General features: G+C 35.4%; 1 protein-coding gene across 3 annotated transcripts in view; it reads right to left on the reverse strand.

The window, feature by feature from the left end:
- The window catches only part of Sms (spermine synthase), a 250094-nt gene that overhangs the window by 115699 nt on the left and 115849 nt on the right, over positions 1–18546 (reverse strand). For all 3 annotated transcript variants that reach the window (XM_090403753.1, XM_090403752.1, XM_090403751.1), the window contains exon 5: positions 6556–6611. In XM_090403753.1, the coding sequence (XP_090259879.1) occupies positions 6556–6611 (56 nt within the window). The remainder of the gene's footprint in view (positions 1–6555; positions 6612–18546) is intronic.

Consider the following 18546-nt stretch of genomic DNA (forward strand, 5'->3'; position numbering starts at 1 on the left):
TTCTTTCTGTAAAAGTTTGTCTGAAGAACAAAGAATGGGCACAAGTTCTCTATAGTTCCATCTTTCTGACTAGGATGGTGATGAGATTCAATATGGATATACAGAACTCTTTGAGTCTTCTTCCAAAAAAATTGAAAAATGTAGGCTACCATCTGGTTGACAGAATTAAAAAATCTAAAAAGGCTAATATTTCCTTCTTCTAAGGTGAATTGGATCCTGGGATGAAGTGCAATTAATTTAGAAAGAAGATGTTGTAACTCAGAGGAATAGCCATTCTAAATTGCAAAAATATCATCTAATATCAGTATCAATGTACAGGTCTAGGTGAAATGTTATCAAAAACATGTTCAAAGTGTTCTGAAGAAGTTGGCAATAGTAGGAAAAATAGGACTGCCCATGGCTGTTCCTCAAATTTGTTGATATAATTTGTTTTTAAAGGAGAAATAAATTTTTGAAGTAATTCAATGGTGTCAGATAAAGGAATATTAGTAAACAAGGATACAACATCTAAACTAATCATAATATTTGAAGCATCCAGATGATCAGAAATTTTATTTTTAAAATCCAAAGTGTTTTTTTATATAAGTAGCAGTTCTAGTTGAAGCAGCAAGTAAATTAGATAAGAATTTAGAAATCTTATAAGTGGAACATCCTATACAATCTAGGTGGACTACCAAAGGTTTTAAAGATTTTTCTTTTCATTCCGAATAGAAACATTACCAATAAGAGAATGAAGTCTGTTTAGTTGACTACAGGTAGGATCAAATGTAAGTTGAATAGTCTCGAAGTAATAGAGACATTTTTCTTTCATATTCTTTTCTATCTTAACAGCCTTTCTCTTGTCAGCCTTAGTAATAATTAATTCCTATACCTTATTTGAATGGCATTACTGAATGCATAGCAAAAAGAATAACACAAGTCTTACATTAAATACCGTAAGCCTGAACACTCTGGACTTGCAGAACATGCTATCAACACTAAACAGAGTTCAGTGGAACAAGAAAAGAGTCCTTCATAAAAGCTGTTTCCTCTCAGAATGTCTTTATAAAGAAATGCCTGAAACTTTACTTCGCTGTCCTAACTTAAACTGATTCGATAGTCTACACCTATCCCCTTTATGGGAGACAGCACTTTTTAAATCTGCTAATCTTTCCTAGCTTTATATAAATCAAGTAGATATTAGATCCAGCATCATTTCAAAGCCGGATGTAGAAACTATGAAAGTTTCATAAGGTAAGTTGACCAGAGAACTTACGAAAATGTAATCTCTGGTCAACCTCACAAAATTTTCAGTTTCTACGTTCAGCTTTGAAATAATGCTGGATCTAATATCCACTTGATTTAAATAATTTTACATTGCTGAACTGAAGCCTTTTGGCTCTTAATTTTAGTAATTTCCTAAATTTCTTTATTTTGTCTATATATATATATATATATATATATATATATATATATATATATATATATAACATATATATATATCTATATATGTTACAGGCCGAAACTAGTAGTGTTTTTATATTAAAACCTTTTTACTTAAATCTCGGTTCTAGTCATTCAATTCTTAATAAAACTATATATATATTTATATATATATATATATATATATATATATATTTAAATAAGTTAGGAAACCTTTTTTATATTCCTTACGTTGGCTACTTATTTTGGACAAACAGGAAGATCTTTTATTCATCTAGAAGAATAGAGGTCTTATACTAAATACCATCAGCCTGAACATGTGGGCTTGCGGAGAATACTACCAACTAAACACAGAGTTCATTATAACAGAAGTACTTCATAAAAGTCATTTCTTGATAGAACATCTTTATATTGTGAAGCTTTACTTCATTGTTCAAACTTACAACAGATCTGATGGTCTACAGTACTATTTCCCTTTTGTGAGAAATAGGAAAGTTTAGCAGATTTAAAAAGGAATTTTAAATCTGCTAAACTTCAAAAAAATGCATTCTTCAACCAATTTCTGATACCTTGCAACAAGAATATTCTTCCTTTCCTTGTACAATGCTACCCCCCCCCCACCAACACCTCAACATTGTTTTGTGGAAACCAGTCTTGGACAAGCAGTAGTATGGCATATAGAGCATTGTTGTGCTGAAACATGCAAGGGTCACTACCGAAGTACTCTCACAGCATCAGAAGCATAAGTTGTCCAGGAAGCCATCAGACATCATAGTTTTGGGCATGACCACCAACTGACCAAGCCCCATCCAACTGAAACATTCCTATGCCATTACTGAGCCTCCACCAAACTTGACACCAGAACCATTCACTGGGGAATTTCCAGATATGACCACAACCATCTTTTTGTGGTCAGATCTGGAGAAGCATTTGGAAGTGTGATTCATCGCTCCACAGAACCCTTCTCCAATCATCTGCTGTCCAGGAATGGTGTGAAAGACACCAGTTCAGATGTTATTTGGCACTGGAGGGGATGTGTGTGTGCTGCTGCTTGTTTGCAGCAGCTCTACCATGGTAACCTAAAGCATGCAACTCTCTGCGAATAGTTTTAATGCTAACAGATGTCCCTGCAGCATTTTCTAGGTTGAATGCAAGGTCCACTGCTGATGATATGTGGGATGCTCAAACATTCTGAGACAGAGCTCGCCAAACTCAGTGAGCGAGTGTCAGTGGCATCCTAGGGGTATTTTCATACTGTAGTAGCACCATCAACTTTTCATCTATAAATGACATAAGCAATGGTGGATTTTGGTATACTGAGATGGATTCCAATGTCATGGACAGAAAGACATCTGATGTGAAACCCAACTAAAATCCCATGTTGGAAGTCTATCAGTTCAGCTGAATGCGGCATCTTGACATTGAATACAGCGCAAAACACGCAGCACATCCTACAACTTCCTTTTATTACCAGACTTATGTAGATACCCACTGAATATTTGCATGGCATGTAAGGTGTCCAAATACTTTTGCAACATAGTGTGTATATATGTATACACAGTATACACTGCTTGGAAAGGAGTCAACAGACAACCCATGGCAGAGGTGCACCATGCCATGTAACAAGTCACATGCTTATAGCCAGTATAAATGGAAGGAATATGATGCTCCTAAGTCAGTGCAACTATGTCCAGGTGAAATAGCTGTGAGAAGAGTTTGAAAGAGACGTTTGTGTTAGGATGCCGTGCTGCAGGCCTTTCTATTCGGCAAATTTTTGACAAATTGAGCCATCTGAGGTCAAGATCAACAATCAGTGATACCATACTGAGATGGAATCAGAGGGAATCAACTGCAAGTGTTACTTGCAGTGAATGACCCATCACATTCACCAAACCTGACCATAGGGTCCTATGAAGGATAATATGTAAAACCACCATTCGGATGACATGCTGAATGAAGAGTTCCGGGCACTGATTGGAACACAAACTTGCACAAAAACATTCAGAATCGAGGCTCACAACATAGGTTTCCATGGTAGGACCACATGCATGTAGTATCATCTTCAATGGCGCAAAGAGTGTGTACAGTGGGATGTAGAAGTTTAAAAAACTGTTATGGAGCGATGAATCACTCTAAACCCTCTACCGAGCAGATGGACAGGTGTGGATGGCGGATGCTCGGTGAATGTCTCTTACCAGAGTGTGTAACTCCCAACAATGAAATTCAAAGGTGGCAGTGTGATGGTATGGTCCTGTTTTTTTTGGTTTGACCTTGGACCTCTGTTGGTGTGCCACAAACAATGAACTCTGAGAGATATCTGAACATTCTGGATAATGCAATGCTTCCTACTTTGTGGCATTTTTACAGAACTGACCACTGCCTCTTCCAGCAACACAATGCACTGTGTCATAAGGTTGTTGTTGCTGTAACTGTGTCGACATGAATGTCACCACACTTGACTGACCTCCACAGAGCTCTGATCTCAATCCTACTGAACATCTGTGGGATGAACTGGAGCATCAAGTGAGGTCAAGAGACATCATCCCCACAATAGTCCAGGACCTCATTATATGCCTGCAGAAGGAATGGTCCAAAATTCCCATTGATCATTATCATATGCTTGTGGAAAGTATGTTCTGTAGGATTGATGCAGTCAATCACAGCAAAAAAAAAGAGGGGGTCCTACATCTTATTAAGGTGGATGCCATGGCTTATTTAAGAAAAAAAAAAAAAAAGTTAGGAAATGATTAACTTTTTTTTTCTCATCTTGTATTAGCTTGTTGTGTCGGAAATAACTGACCCCACTATCCATAGGCCATTTGTTTCCGACCTAACATGAGAGAATAGAAACTTAAGGAAAGGATATGCTTATACTTCCAAGAACAGGGCTGAGGGAGTACTGAACATATTATGATCCAAAGTATGTCAACCCGATTAAAATTATTGTTGTAAAATAAGCTAAGGAAGACTGTGTTTTAGAACCATGTTAAACAGTTCAGAGTTAAAGTGACCAATTGGCTATAGCTAAGTGTATGACGTAGGCAATGAGAGAGGGCGCTCACGAGGAAGATATAAGGAGCGGCGCGCGGTTCAAACGCTCTCTTGTTTTTTCTGTTCCTGTGTTCCCGTTCGAGCCTGGATGGCTGAGGAAGCTTGTCGCCGGTAACCAGCAACTATCTCCCGGTTGCTGTTATAACCGAGATGAACAAAGCTACCTGTGGAATGAAGCCAGATTTTCAATAAGGAGCCATTGGTAAACCATGCCAATGTAAAGACAGCGAAGGACAACCTTCGAAGAAAAAATAAGTAAGTCGCAGCAGCCATAGAAGCAAGTGGCTAATGAATACGGAAGTCTTGCCATATCCGAAATGAAAGCATGGGGAAGTCACGGAAACCCCATTAGTAAAGACAAGATGGTAAAGTACAACCTTTTTAATCTATCTTATATAAATGTAAGCGTAAAGAAGAAAAGGGGGACAAGGATTTGAAGAGTTCCATGCATTTGTTTGCTCATAGTGCCTCAGTGACTGTGTTGGACTAATTGTCAGTGTCAGAAGACTCGTGCTATTCTAAAATTGTGCCAAAAAGAGAACATAACTTTTGAACAGTTTGTTAGGAAGAAGCTGATAGCTGTAGTACTGAATGTTAGCCTGACTTATACTTAAAGTGTGGGGCATAGAAACTTGACAGAGTTGAACTTTGTCTTCCATGTTAGAGTTTAAAATAGTGTGAATTTGATATGCCATGTGTAAACCTTACAATTGTACATAGGGAATGCGTATTGATTAATTCTATAAAGATGGATCGAGTTTGAACCTAATTGTAATGCAGCGATATCTAGTTTGAAATACTTAAGCTTAGAGAATGAAGTTTTGGATCACTTAATCTAAAAAAAAGGGGGAGATTCAGGCTTTCAATTCTGAACAAGCAGGTAATTTAGTAACGAAGTTATTATTTCAAGTATATTTAGAATGTCTAATCGAATGTGTAGCTTTTCTTGTGCTATAATAAATGTATTCTTTTAAAACAAAGTTTATAAGTTCTGTTGTTTTGAGACTGACCTACCACTTATAAAAAAAAACATTTGGACCTGTGTGAGTGAGGGGGAACATTTCATGCAAGGTAGAGAGGGGAGCCACGACTGCTCACCACGTGATCCCTATGTTGACTAATGTTACCAAGATAATCAATTAAGTGTCAGGAATTAGTTACCGACTGGCACAGTCATTCTAAAACAAATTTGTCAGAAACGAAATTTCTGGTACGAAGGAATATAGGATAATAATAGTAGTAAATAAAGAATAAAAAGAAAGTACAAGACGTAACAAGGGCTAGATAAGAGATATAACAATAGCGCAGTCGACTTAGGAGCAAAATAAAGATAATATAAAATAGGGAACTAAAGAGTAGGAGGTGTAATAAATAAAAAATAAAAAAGAGAGAGAGAAACACACCACGAGACGTAACAAACTACTCAGGTGGCTCATTTTAGAATTGTCTGGTAGTGTTTAACTGCTGTTCTGTGATCTTGTACTGATGATGCCTATGATATATTTAGGCAAAAATTTTACATTAATAAACTTTTTTACATGAGTTTTCTTCCATTTTTATAATTCTTTTAATTATGTCACCTCATGATATTTCATTATTGAAACATCATTCCTACACTTTCATTTATTCTGTTCATTTCATTTTGTTCACTGTTCAGCTTTGTTGATCACATAAAATTGACTTTTCTTCCTCCACTTTTATTCCATCTACTTCTACTCTTTGGAACAGCCTTCCTCACTGTTTTCTCCAAAGACTACAACTTCAGCTATTCAAGAAATGCATCTGATTCCTTCTTCTCTCTCAGTGAGCTAATTTAATGACAGAAGCCTTTATTATTATTATACAAAAACAATAATAGTATATTTATCATATTTTCATTATAATCTGGATTTCAGATAATTGCCGATTTTGTCTCTTGTATGTTGTTCCAATATATTATGCAACATATAGGCAAGAAAACTTTCCACAACTACCTAAAATCTAGAGTAAAGTTTCATATGACCTACATAATAATTAAGGGCAAGGAAATTTTTAACACAGTTTTTTTTTAAAATGTCCATGAATACTTAGTTTATATCTCACCTTTCAACTTTCTTATTTAAAATATCACTTAGTTCTTTTCTAATATCTTCTAATTTCTGTAAAATAAATGTATGTCATACTATATACAAAATCCATAAGAAAATTTAAGAAAAACACATATTAACTTTACATTAAATAATGTAAATTTAATAATTTAATATCTCCAGTTTTTGGATGAAGATGTGTCTCATATTTTTTTTTTCCTTTCTTATTTTTGTTAAGTTTATATAGAAATTTTTAATTTTTACATAATCCAGAAGAAACTCGGTTCTAGGATGGGATATCCCCATGAAGTCAAAAGACTCATTGCAAGATATTCATGCTAACCATTATTCACACAACAACAATCATACCTCCTCTCCTCAAGTCCATTCACCATTGGGACACTGACAACTAACAATCGCCAATTCAACTCTCCAAATAAAAAATTTAGTTCTCACATCCTTACTAACCACACTCTTACACAACTTCAAGGGATGACCCCCTCGTTTTCTCTCCCTACTCGTCACATATCGAAAAATTTGTATCAATTTTATAGAATCCATTTAATAATTTATGAGGATTCTATAATGTCCCCTCTCCTCTGCCTGTCCACTAAACTCTGCAACACACACACACACACACACACACACACACACACACACACACACACACACACAGTCTATCTTCATCAGTCTACAGATCTGTCACCAGCTTGGTCACTTGCCTCTGAATCCTCTCTACTATCTCCTAATCTCTAAGAAACCCAAGTAATTAAATCTGTGCACAGTAATCAAGGTGTGGCTGAATCATATCCTTATTATGAAGAGAGAGATACCTCCCTATCTTTACTTCTTGTCAACGTATTCTTCAATATTCAATATCAACATGCTTCAATATAATATTTTGAACTATTTAGCCAACTTTTGAAATATGCCATCCACCCTCTATCCGCTATCACACTAGGGATCTGAGTTAATTTTGAAGTGGATTATTTTACATTTTGCAGCATTAAATTGACAACCATTGTCCTTTGCCCTCGCTGCCAATTTACTGAACTCATCCTGATGATTTGTCAAATGAATCTATTCATTTGACAAATCATCATGCAGTACTACTCAGATCTCCCAAGCTTTAAGATCATTTGCAACTAGTGCCTTAAACACTGATCTCCACACCATCCTTTGGGGGCAAGGGTAATCTTCAATGCCAACAAACAGTCTCACCTTTTCTCTCACAAAAAAAAGGGGATCTCAGCTCACATACTATTATCCAAAGCAATATACAAATCACCAGAATGGATGAGATCTCTCTCTCTCCCCCCCTGAAATGGCATTTACCTCCAGCCTCTTCTAGTATAGACACATCATTCAAGCTTCCTCAGCCTCTAAAAACTAGGCGTTCTTTTCTGCTCTAGACACTATTCTTCACTCATCAGCTACTAACATACCAAATCTGCTTCTCCTCATCCTCTTTTACTATACATACCACTGTCTTCTGGACGTCTTACTTGTAAAGTGTATCCCAATAACTACTACATTCAACTCTTCTAGAAAAATGTCAATAGATGTCTTCTTTCTCAACTCTCACCTGATATCCACATATCACTGATACACTATAGGTTCTTTCACCTCTTGTATATATGGGATTAATATAAAACAAATATGAGAGATGAATAATATTGTTAAAATTTAATATTACTGTGGTTTAAGAACTGTTCATTAAGATGCCAGTATAGGGACCACATATTTCGCAAAGCGAAGTTTTATTAAAGTAATTCAGAGGATGAAAAAACCAAGAAATCTTGTATAGTGGGATAAAAGAAAACAACTTTTTATTTAAAATACACTGCTGCATGATTCCATGAAATCAAATAAGTCCTTAAAAAACAACTGTGAAAAAAAATTTTAAAATTTCTCTTCACAGAAATTTTTCTTAAATTGTTATCAGCAATTACAAGTGTGTTAAGAATAACACAGGAAGTATCTGAAATAGAAAGTAATCAATATTTAGTTTCAAGCAGGATGAAATTGAAAATCTATTGAAAATAATATATGTATGATGAAAAATATTAGTTTTAAAAAGAATTAAAGTTGAGAAGCTTTCAGAGGTGAACAGTAGATTCAAATACACAAATCTCACTGGAGGAAAAAATATAAAAATTTGAAAACAAGAATTAAACCATGGAGATGAGTGGTAGACCCTGAAGAAAATTCTGATTCAGCCAAAGAGGCATTCAAAGTTGTCTGCAAAAAAAGAACTCCACAGACTCAGAAAGTTAAAGAGACAATGAAAGAAAGGGAAAGTATATAAGTATATAAAAAAAATTCCCAGTGAGTGACAACACATGCCATGAGAGAATACACATCATGATAATGTAAGCAAAATGTAAGAAAGCTAAGCTATGTGTAATAACAGCTAATAAACCTTTAATATGAATACATAACCTAAATATCATGAAGGAAATAAAACATTCCAGAGGCTATTGAAAAGAGTACTGTAAAAGGAATAAGAGATGATAAAGGTGGATAAAAACTGAAGATATTCTAAATCTCTGGAATAAAACCTCAGAAAAATTAGTAAATGAAACAAAATGTTATAGAATGGTGGTAAAAAGATCATCAAAAACTTAAAATACAGAAAAGCAGCTGAAGGTAGAAGATACCTAATTCCAGATGATTGGAGTAGAGCTCTCATAGCAGCTATCTATAAAAAGGGAAATAAAACAGAATGTGAGAATTACAGAGGAATTTTCCTACTGAGTGTTCCAGGTAAAATTCATACAACAATACTTGAGCCAAAGCGAAGAAAAATTGTGGAAGAGAAACATGGGGAAGAACAAGCTACAAGGTAGATTCCAAAAGTTTTAGGCCTCACATATAAAATTTGCGTCAATTTTAAAATGCCACACGTGACAGATAGCACCATCTATGGAAAGATTGTACTAGTTTCAACTCTTTACCTGCATCATTCAGTTGGAGGCACTTGTTTGACTAGCATGTGGCATGCTAAGTGGCTGTAGAAGAGATTACTGTTAAAAATTGAGTACTGCACCATGATAAAGTTTTTCACCAAAGAAGGGCTTTCTCCAAATGCTATTAAACACAACTGGATAGTATTTGTGGGGAAGCTTCTCCTTCATATTATATTGTGAAGGAATGGGCTAAATGGTTTCACCAAGGAAGAGAGAGCAAAGATGATTCTTGTGATGGTCAGCCTGTAGAAGTGATGACTGAGGAAAATGTCTTTCTTGTTGAGGAGCAACTGCTAATGACAGAGCAGAAGCTCAAAGAAATCTCAGCAAAGTTGTGGCTTTCTATAATACCCGTCTTTCGCATCATTCACGAGAATCTTCACATGACGAAGGTCAGTGCAAGGTGTGTGCCCCGCCTTCTTTCTTCAATTCAGAAGGAGATGTCACATGATTCTTCTTCAATTCAGAAGAAGAATCATATGACCTGTTCCAGCAAGTTTTTAGAGCTTTGCCAAGGGAATCAGAGTGAAGTGCTGGAATCCACAGAGTGCTGCAAAACAGGCAAAGCACTGCCAAGAAAAGCTAAGGTCACTCAGTCCACCAAGAAGATCATGGCAACAATATGTTGGGATTGCCTTGGAATTCTCTTGATTGGCTTCAAGGAAAGGAATACCACCATGAATGCAGAATATTATGCTTCACTCCTGCACAAACTGCATGATGTTATAAAGGACAAGAGACAAGGAATGAGTCATGATGTTTGTCTGCTTCACAACAATGCTCCAGTTCACAGTTATTGTTTCCAAAACTACAGTGAAGGACTGTGGCTTCCAGGAGATTGAACACCCACCCTAAAGCCCAGATCTAGTACCCAGTGACTGCTACCTCTTCTCAAAACTGAAGAACGACCTTTGAAAAAAAAAAGTTGCAGATGACAATGAGATGAAAGATGCAGTTTTAGGCCATTTTGCAGACAAGTACAGACTATTTTTTAAAGGGCATAGAAATGTTAATTCAAAGATGTGAAAAGTGTGTTGTAGTAAAGGGAGATTATGTTGAAAAGTGACACAGCTGTTTTCTTTTAGAACTGACAGAAAGGAAATTCATTTCAGGTGGAAATAATTAAAGCTAGCACAGTGAAAAAAATATTGTATATAAATAAAAAAAAAGAATAGGACAACACAAACAATTCTTACCTTGTTATTCTTACACTGTTTCAGAATAATAATATGCTGTAGTTGTTTTCTTATCACAATTCCACAAAAGCTCTAAATAAATTCTTCTTGCATAGTATCTGATATTTGCTTCTTTATAATTTTAATATTTTTTTTTCTGTTCTGGTATTTTTTACAGCTAATTTATTCTGTCATATTTTAAAGTTAATGACAAACTATACTTACATCTAGAAATGCCAAGTTATTATACTTATAAATTATCTTTTGTATTTTTTTAAATTAAAAAAGAATATAAAGGTAGAATTGACATTTTTTATGTAAATCTACCATATTAATCCCCCCACCTCATATTTTGAGTGTCATGAAACCAATGAATATTCATTGTTAGTCATCATTCAATAACATTCTCCAAATAATAAATTTAATGAAAAAATTGGAAACACTTCATTTTAACAAAATCACATGGCTACTTTTATACAGATAAAGATGGGTCACACAGTTAATACAAATATATATATATATATGCTTTAATATGAAGATATTCAATCTAGATATTGCTCAAATGGTTGGCTGAGTGAATAGCATATACCTGCTCTTCAACAAGAAGGTCATGGGTTCAAATCCGACTGTAAGCATGGATGTATGTATGAGTCTGCTATGGATGAGCTTGTATAGATCCTTAAGTTTATAAATAAGGCTTCTCTTTCCCTCAAATATCCATTGCCTAAGCTCTAATTTAAAATCTCTCTCTCTCTCATAATGCACTACTACAGTTCTACTTTGCACGGTGTTATATAAAATAAACTGAAATAGAATTATCTTCTTATCTGTTAGGTTCAATGACCTGTCACAGGCAAGTAATTTGGCTTTGCAGATACCTAATTAAATGATATAGTGAGTGATGCTATCCACATAGTCTAACATATCTGTAAATTGGATGCATTCTCTGGTCAGTGTGCCAGGAAGAATGAAATGCCAGAAGGAAAAACCATGTTACCTTCACACGAGAACCAGCTAACTTACCTTTATTTGAAAATTCCTTAAATAGAATGCATCCTAGACAGAATTCAAACACATCTTTCTAAACAAAGGACTTAGTGATTACTGACAGTGATATAAAGGCTTAAAAATTACTGTTTCGTTCTTCTGAAGTTCTACATTTTAAAGTTCTACTTTAAAATATGTTATCTCATACAGATTATCAAAAAACTGTGCATATGCAAATATACAGGTTTTTTTTTTATAAAATAATATTTCTTAACTGGATAAAACTTAAGATTAAAAAAAAAAGAGTTAATTTATTGCAAATTTGTCAAATGAGGTGCATTTCAAGAAATCAGTAAGCTTCTACCGGATTTGTTTTGTTTGTTCATTCATCTGCATGCTAGTTATTTCAGCATGAATTTTGGTGAATTATCCTTTGGGGGGGGGGGATTACTAACTTCCTTCCAACATTTTTCCCACAAATTAGTATATTATTTGTCAGGACTTCATCAAGGTTTCAGTATTTAAAATACTGTCAGATCTTATATCTTGGTCCTCTAATTGCATCAATCCACCTAAATCTTGGTTACCAATATGCCAATCCTTGTATAACACTTATATTATTAACCTTTTCTATTCCATTTTGTTTAAGTACCATCAAGGATGGGATACTGAAAAAAAAAAAAAATTCAAGTTCAAGGATTTCAAAACTAGATTTCAGTTTTATCATGTTTTCCAATTCAATTTTTTTCTTTTTTTTTTATCGATTTCAGTTTATACACATCAGCTTTGATTTGAGTTTAGGTTTCAATTCCAATTTTTCAGATTTCTATAATTTTTTTTTTATTTATATATTATTTGATATCTATTATGAATTGATTCTGCATTCTCATTTGAAATAAAACAGCTGTGCTACTAAATATGTTTATTAAAATCCAACCAGATGAGACTTTTATGTGACAAATATTATACCTTCAAGTTTCTTCACTGTTTGTTTCAGTAAACTCTTATTATTTCACCCAACAGCTCAAAATCAACCTTATTACATTAGTGTGCTGGTTAAAATGGCAAACTGTAGATGGTAAGGTCCCAGGTTTGAAATCCAAACAGGGCACTATTGTGGCAATATTGACATTGCCTGTTTACTAGGAAATTAGTTGTAGACTTTGCTGGTGATGAATCCTAAATGTAATGCCAAAAATGTGGCATTACATTCCACTCTTTGATGGGATGAAATAGGTTTCCATGACAATCAGGGACTAATCTTATTTAGGAGGATGAGGGATAGAAATAATACAGTTTTCTTGTGTTGAAATTATATGCATGTTTCTATTTCAGTTTAACACGTTCGCTGACAACTACAAGTATACTCATAGTTGGTATATGAGCCTCACAAGCCAACTACGAACATACTCGTATGTCGATTACCGACCTCATATACCAAGCACAAGTTAACCCTAAGTATAAGTAGCTTAATTTAGACCCTTCGCTTGGGAATAAAGTGGAGAGCATGTCTGGGGGCTTGGTAGAAGGGAAATAATTTCAGCTAAAATATAATATATTATATATGTGCCTCAGAAGCCAACTACGAATATCCTCGTATGTCGATTACCGACCTCCTATGCCAAACACGAGTTAACCCGTAATTTGTAAATCAAATTAAAACTAATAAAATCAATAAAAATAATAAAATGAAATCAATAAAATAAAAACCAATTTATTCAAATTACGAATGATACACTTTAAAACAATTTTCCACGCACAATAGTGGTTTTTCCTGGCAAACAGGACAATAACAACGTTTCGCATCATTGTTTGCTTCATGTACATACTCAGCATGGCTTTGTCGGGGCGATTCTTTTTTCTGTAGGCAGTAAAATTTCCAAATAATGAGGATCCCGAATCCTGCTGGTATATTCTATGACACTGTAAGCTCATCCATTCCAACAAAAACTGAGATAAATTGATCTCTAAATTTTAACACAGTCATTGCGTTTCCAGTAATTATATTATAAAATTTATGTGCATTTTGAATGTATATATCAAAAATGCGTATTACCAATTTCTTTGGCCATCTAATTGTCTTTCGTAAGGCAGAATAGAAAGAAAGCATTTGATCAGAAGGATCGATGCCTGACATACCCAAATTATAGTCCCTAATGATATTTGGTTTTAATTGAATTTTACCATTCCGATTTTTCGCTTCAACCATTTCAAATTTGTGTATATTTGAAATGGAAAGAACTTCCCTCTTATCCTTCCATTTGCGATGATGAATTCATTAAATTCATCATCACTCATATTAGTGTAAGCTTCTAATTCTTTATCAGTAAGTTTTCTTTTACTGGTCATGGCAAAACTGAAGGTTTTTAGAGACTAGACACAATAAACACAGTCGTCAGCACATGTAATATATATAGGTGGGGGTGATACGAGATTACTCGTAGTTGGCATATGAAACAAAATTCTGTCTGATAACCCAGCTACGAGATTACTCGTAGTGACCTTGAAGACGCGAAACCGCTTGGCATACGAGAACAAACTATGCCCGAGGAGCGTGGCAGCGAACGTGTTAAATAGGCATTAGTGAAACTTGACTAACAGCAGATGATGTAGTTACAGGGATAAAATGTGAAGGGTTTAGTATTTTCAGGGCAGAGAGAGAGAGAAGATAGGATGGGGAGAGCGGTACTGCTGATGATGATTACAGATGAATTACACCTCAAAAGAATAGGAGATAGGCAGAAAGTTGGCTGTTCATTTGAAGCAGCCTGTGTAAGATCAAGGCCAGGGGATTCCAGGGATGATCTGGAAGACATGTATCAGCAAATTAGTACAATGAGTGTAAGTCAGGTGATTATTATGGGAGACTTCAACTATGGAGATGTAGATTGGGTGGAAGAAAGATCACACAGTAGGAAAGAAATGGAATTAATACACCTATTGAGAGATAATTACTCGGAGTAGCATGTAATGGAGGGGACTCCGGTGTGTAAGAGTACTGAACCTCGTAGGATCAGAAGAGTATCCAAAGTGGCTACACTGCCTCCAACTGGGGAAAGTGACCATGTGGTTTTGACTTGGGAGATTGTAAAACATGAGGAATATTCTGTCAAGAAGGGGTGTATGTGGAACTACAAGGCAGGTGATTATGACAAGCTGGGGGGGGGGGGGAGCTTAAAGCAGTGCCATGGCATAAAGCCCTACAAGGAAAGAATGTTAATAGTGTATGGGAGATAGTTAATGGACAGCTAGAGGAAGTAATATTAAACTGCATACCTAAGGTAAGGAGGGTTAATCAAGCAGGAATTAGATGAGTACTATCATTCAGCATGAGTTACAAAAAAAAAAAAAAAATTAATGTGGAGGATATATAAAGAGAAAGGTGACCAGAATGCTCATGAACAGTAAAAGGGTCAGGCAAGAAAGGTGACCAGCATGGCAAGGAAAGCAATATCAGATTATGAGAAGAATCTAGCTGAGTAGACCAAAGGAAATCCCAAAGAAATCTTTCGTTAAGTGGCAAGTAAGAGGAAGAATGACTATGGAAGATTAACCTTAATGATTGCTGATGGTCACGAGGAGACAGAAGTGGATAAAATTGTTGAGTTACTGAGTGATCACTCTGCAAGGGTATATCATCCAAGTAAGGATAAGTTGTGACATATGTGACAGAGACTTTTGTGAGAACAGTGGTGGATGAATTGCAGGGTCTTAGTATATAGCAGGATCTCAATGTAAATACAGCCGTGGGATTATATGGGATATCAGTTTAAGTTTTGTGAGAATGTGCAAGAGAAATGGCTATGCCTGTGACTAGGTTGTTTAACCTCCCTACCGGCCAAGGTGGATGAAATAGTGAGACCAAATTGCAGCTCTTATCCATGTTATTCAATAGATATTATAGAATCGTATCCAGATTTAGCTGGACGTCTATAGACATGGCCAGCTGGGGGAGGGGGGGGGTTAATCTTAGTTTCAGCTCTTGCAAAGTTCCAAGAGTGGAAGGAGACAAAATAATTCTCTTGCATAAAGGAGAATCTAAATCTGTGGTAGCAAATTATAGACCAATCAGAATCTCAGGAGTGGTGATAAAAGTACTGGAAAAATTGGTGAAAAAGAGAATTCAAGAATAGGCAGATAAAAATATGATACTCTATAACAGGCAGCATGCCTTTGTGAAGAGTCAGTCATGCCTTAGTAATTTACTAACTTTTATAATAGAGTGACAGCTGAGAATAAAGGAAATGGCTACACAATCATTCAGCTTAATTTTGAAAATTAAATTAATCTGCAATACACAAATTACAACAAATGGAGATAACACTAGTTACATGGATAATAGGATGACTGCTGGATAGATATCAAAAAGTGGTATATGAAGGAGCAGAATTCAGGTGAAAGCAGGTGACTAGTGGTGTGCTGCAAGGTTCTGTGCTAGGACCACTACTGTTTAATTTGCTGATGCAGAATTAGGTAGCGTAACAGTTAATCAAGGTGACGTGGAGAGACTGCAGGATGATTTAAATAGGTGGTCAGTATGGGCAAAAGATAATGGATATCAGTTTAATGTCAAGAAAGGCAAAATTATGCATTTTGGGATAAATCAATTACAAGCAGTGAACCATATTGATGAAACTGTACCCCAGGAAACAAATGAAGCTAGGGATTTAGGGATGGTGGTAGACAGAGACTTGAAGTTTAGAGGACATGTTGCTAAGATAGCCCATAAGATTACCTGGCTATTGAAGAACACACTAACAAGTAGACAGAAGAAAGTTGTTATTCCTCTTTATAAGGCTTTGATATGTCCACATTTGGATTGCTGTGCTTAGGTCTGGTTTCCTGAGGATGAGAAAGTGATGGAGAGGATTCAGAGGCAAGCAACCAAGATGGTGAGTGGTCTGTTCCTTATGAAGATAGAGTGAGGGTGTGTGGATTGCAGAAGTTGGCTGACAAGGAAAAAAGAGGGATTATGTTTCAGCACTTGGCTAGAGGGGACAGAATAAGAGGTCATCCCTGGAAGTTGAGTAAAGGTGTGGTTAGAAAGGGGATGAGGACTAGATTTTTCACTTAGAGAGTTGTGAATGAATGGAATGAGGTGCAGGAGTTAGCTGTGAGTGCTTTGTCTGTTAATTTCAAGGAAAGGTATGATAGATTGTGTGGATACCTTGGGTCTCCCACGATGAGTCTATGGACTCCATGGAGGTGCCTGTACAATAAGAATAATGATACAATCTGTTCACTTCCTTAATTTTACTGAGATCACTCATATCTATGTCTTCTAGTCTGTGATTACAATTCTTTTGAATGCTGTCTCCTATACACTGATGGTGTCTTGATTAATTTCTCTCTTATTCTTTATAAATTTATGATACCAGCATTCAACCATACCAGCAATGATTATTTTGTTGTATATTTCTATGTTTAATTTGGTATCTTCACTAATAATTTTACTTAAATAGGTGATATTTTATTTGCTTTATAGGTTCAACATTTAAAAAGTACTTCACATTTTCCAAGTCAGTGACAATTTTCACAGGTTTCATCTTTTGATTGCTGGATTTTCATGCCATATTAATTAATTTAATTAGTCCTGTAAACAAATATCCTGTTAACTTTTAATTTAAATACAATGATGTATTGATCTGTATAATGTTCCTTTCATACTACATAACTCTAGCATTTTCAGGAGATTTTCTCTTCACACTTAAATGATATCATTGTTATATTTCAATGATTTTGCAACTATCTGTCTTAAAGTGAATATTGGCGCTTGAAAATTTCTATTTGGACTGAACCCAGCTTGTTCTTACCCAGGTTTATTTTCTACAAATTTTCTTAGCCTCTTTTCCAGCATGTAAAGGGTATTTCCCTACTATTCCAAGTAAGATTTCATCATCATCATCATCAAATTCCTGCCATGTCAAGGGGTGTACAGGATATGACAGTACTACATGAAAAAATTACATCATTACTAACTTCCTATCTACAAATTTCCTCCAAATCAGTCTGTTACTTGTCAAGACTCCAACATTATCAGATCTTATTTTTCTATCATCTAAGGCACTTTGTACCGTATCAATCCACCTATATCTTGGTCTTCCTCTGGGTCGTTTTCCTGCCAACCTGGCAGAGAACACTTGTTTTGCTAATCTTTCCTCTCCCATTCTATTTAAGTGACCATACCACCTGAAATTAGCTCTACTAACGCATTCCTGGATGCTGACAATGTAAAGTTCTTTCCTAATATCCTCATTTTTAATATGATATTGCCATTGATGCCATCTGTTCACGCCTCTAATCTTTCTCAGGACTCTCATATCTGCGGTCTCTAGTCTTTGGTCAAGTGTTTTACTTCTGACCCAGCTCTCAGATCCATAAGTTAAAACTGGTTTGAACACTATCTTGTATACAGCTAATTTAGTGTTCTGACTAATTTCTCCCTTATTCCATATGAATTTATTCAATTGACTTCCCACCATACCAGCTTTGCTGATTCTGTTGTCTATTTCTATATTTAATTTACCATTTTCAGTAAAAATCGTGCCTAAGTAGCTGAAATGTTTTACTTGTTCCACAGGTTCTCCATTCACAACACAGTTCACATTTTCAATGATTCTGCCTATTTTCATTGTCTTTGTCTTTTTATTGCTGACCTTCATACCATATCTATTACAACAGCTATTCAATTTAGTCAGAGAATCTTGCAGACTTGTAGCGGATTTATTTAGAAGTATAACATCATCTACATAAAGCAAAGAGCTGACATTAACATCTCCAATTTGATATCAGGTTTAATACCACTTTCCTTCATAATGTGATCCATATAGATAATGAATAACAGAGGGGATAATGTACATCCTTGTCTCACACCAG

The sequence above is a fragment of the Typopeltis vanoorti genome, chromosome 14 (genome assembly GCF_054136105.1).
Source record: "Typopeltis vanoorti isolate ZY-2024b chromosome 14, IOZ_Tvanoo_1.0, whole genome shotgun sequence".
Lineage (NCBI taxonomy): Eukaryota > Metazoa > Arthropoda > Arachnida > Uropygi > Thelyphonidae > Typopeltis > Typopeltis vanoorti.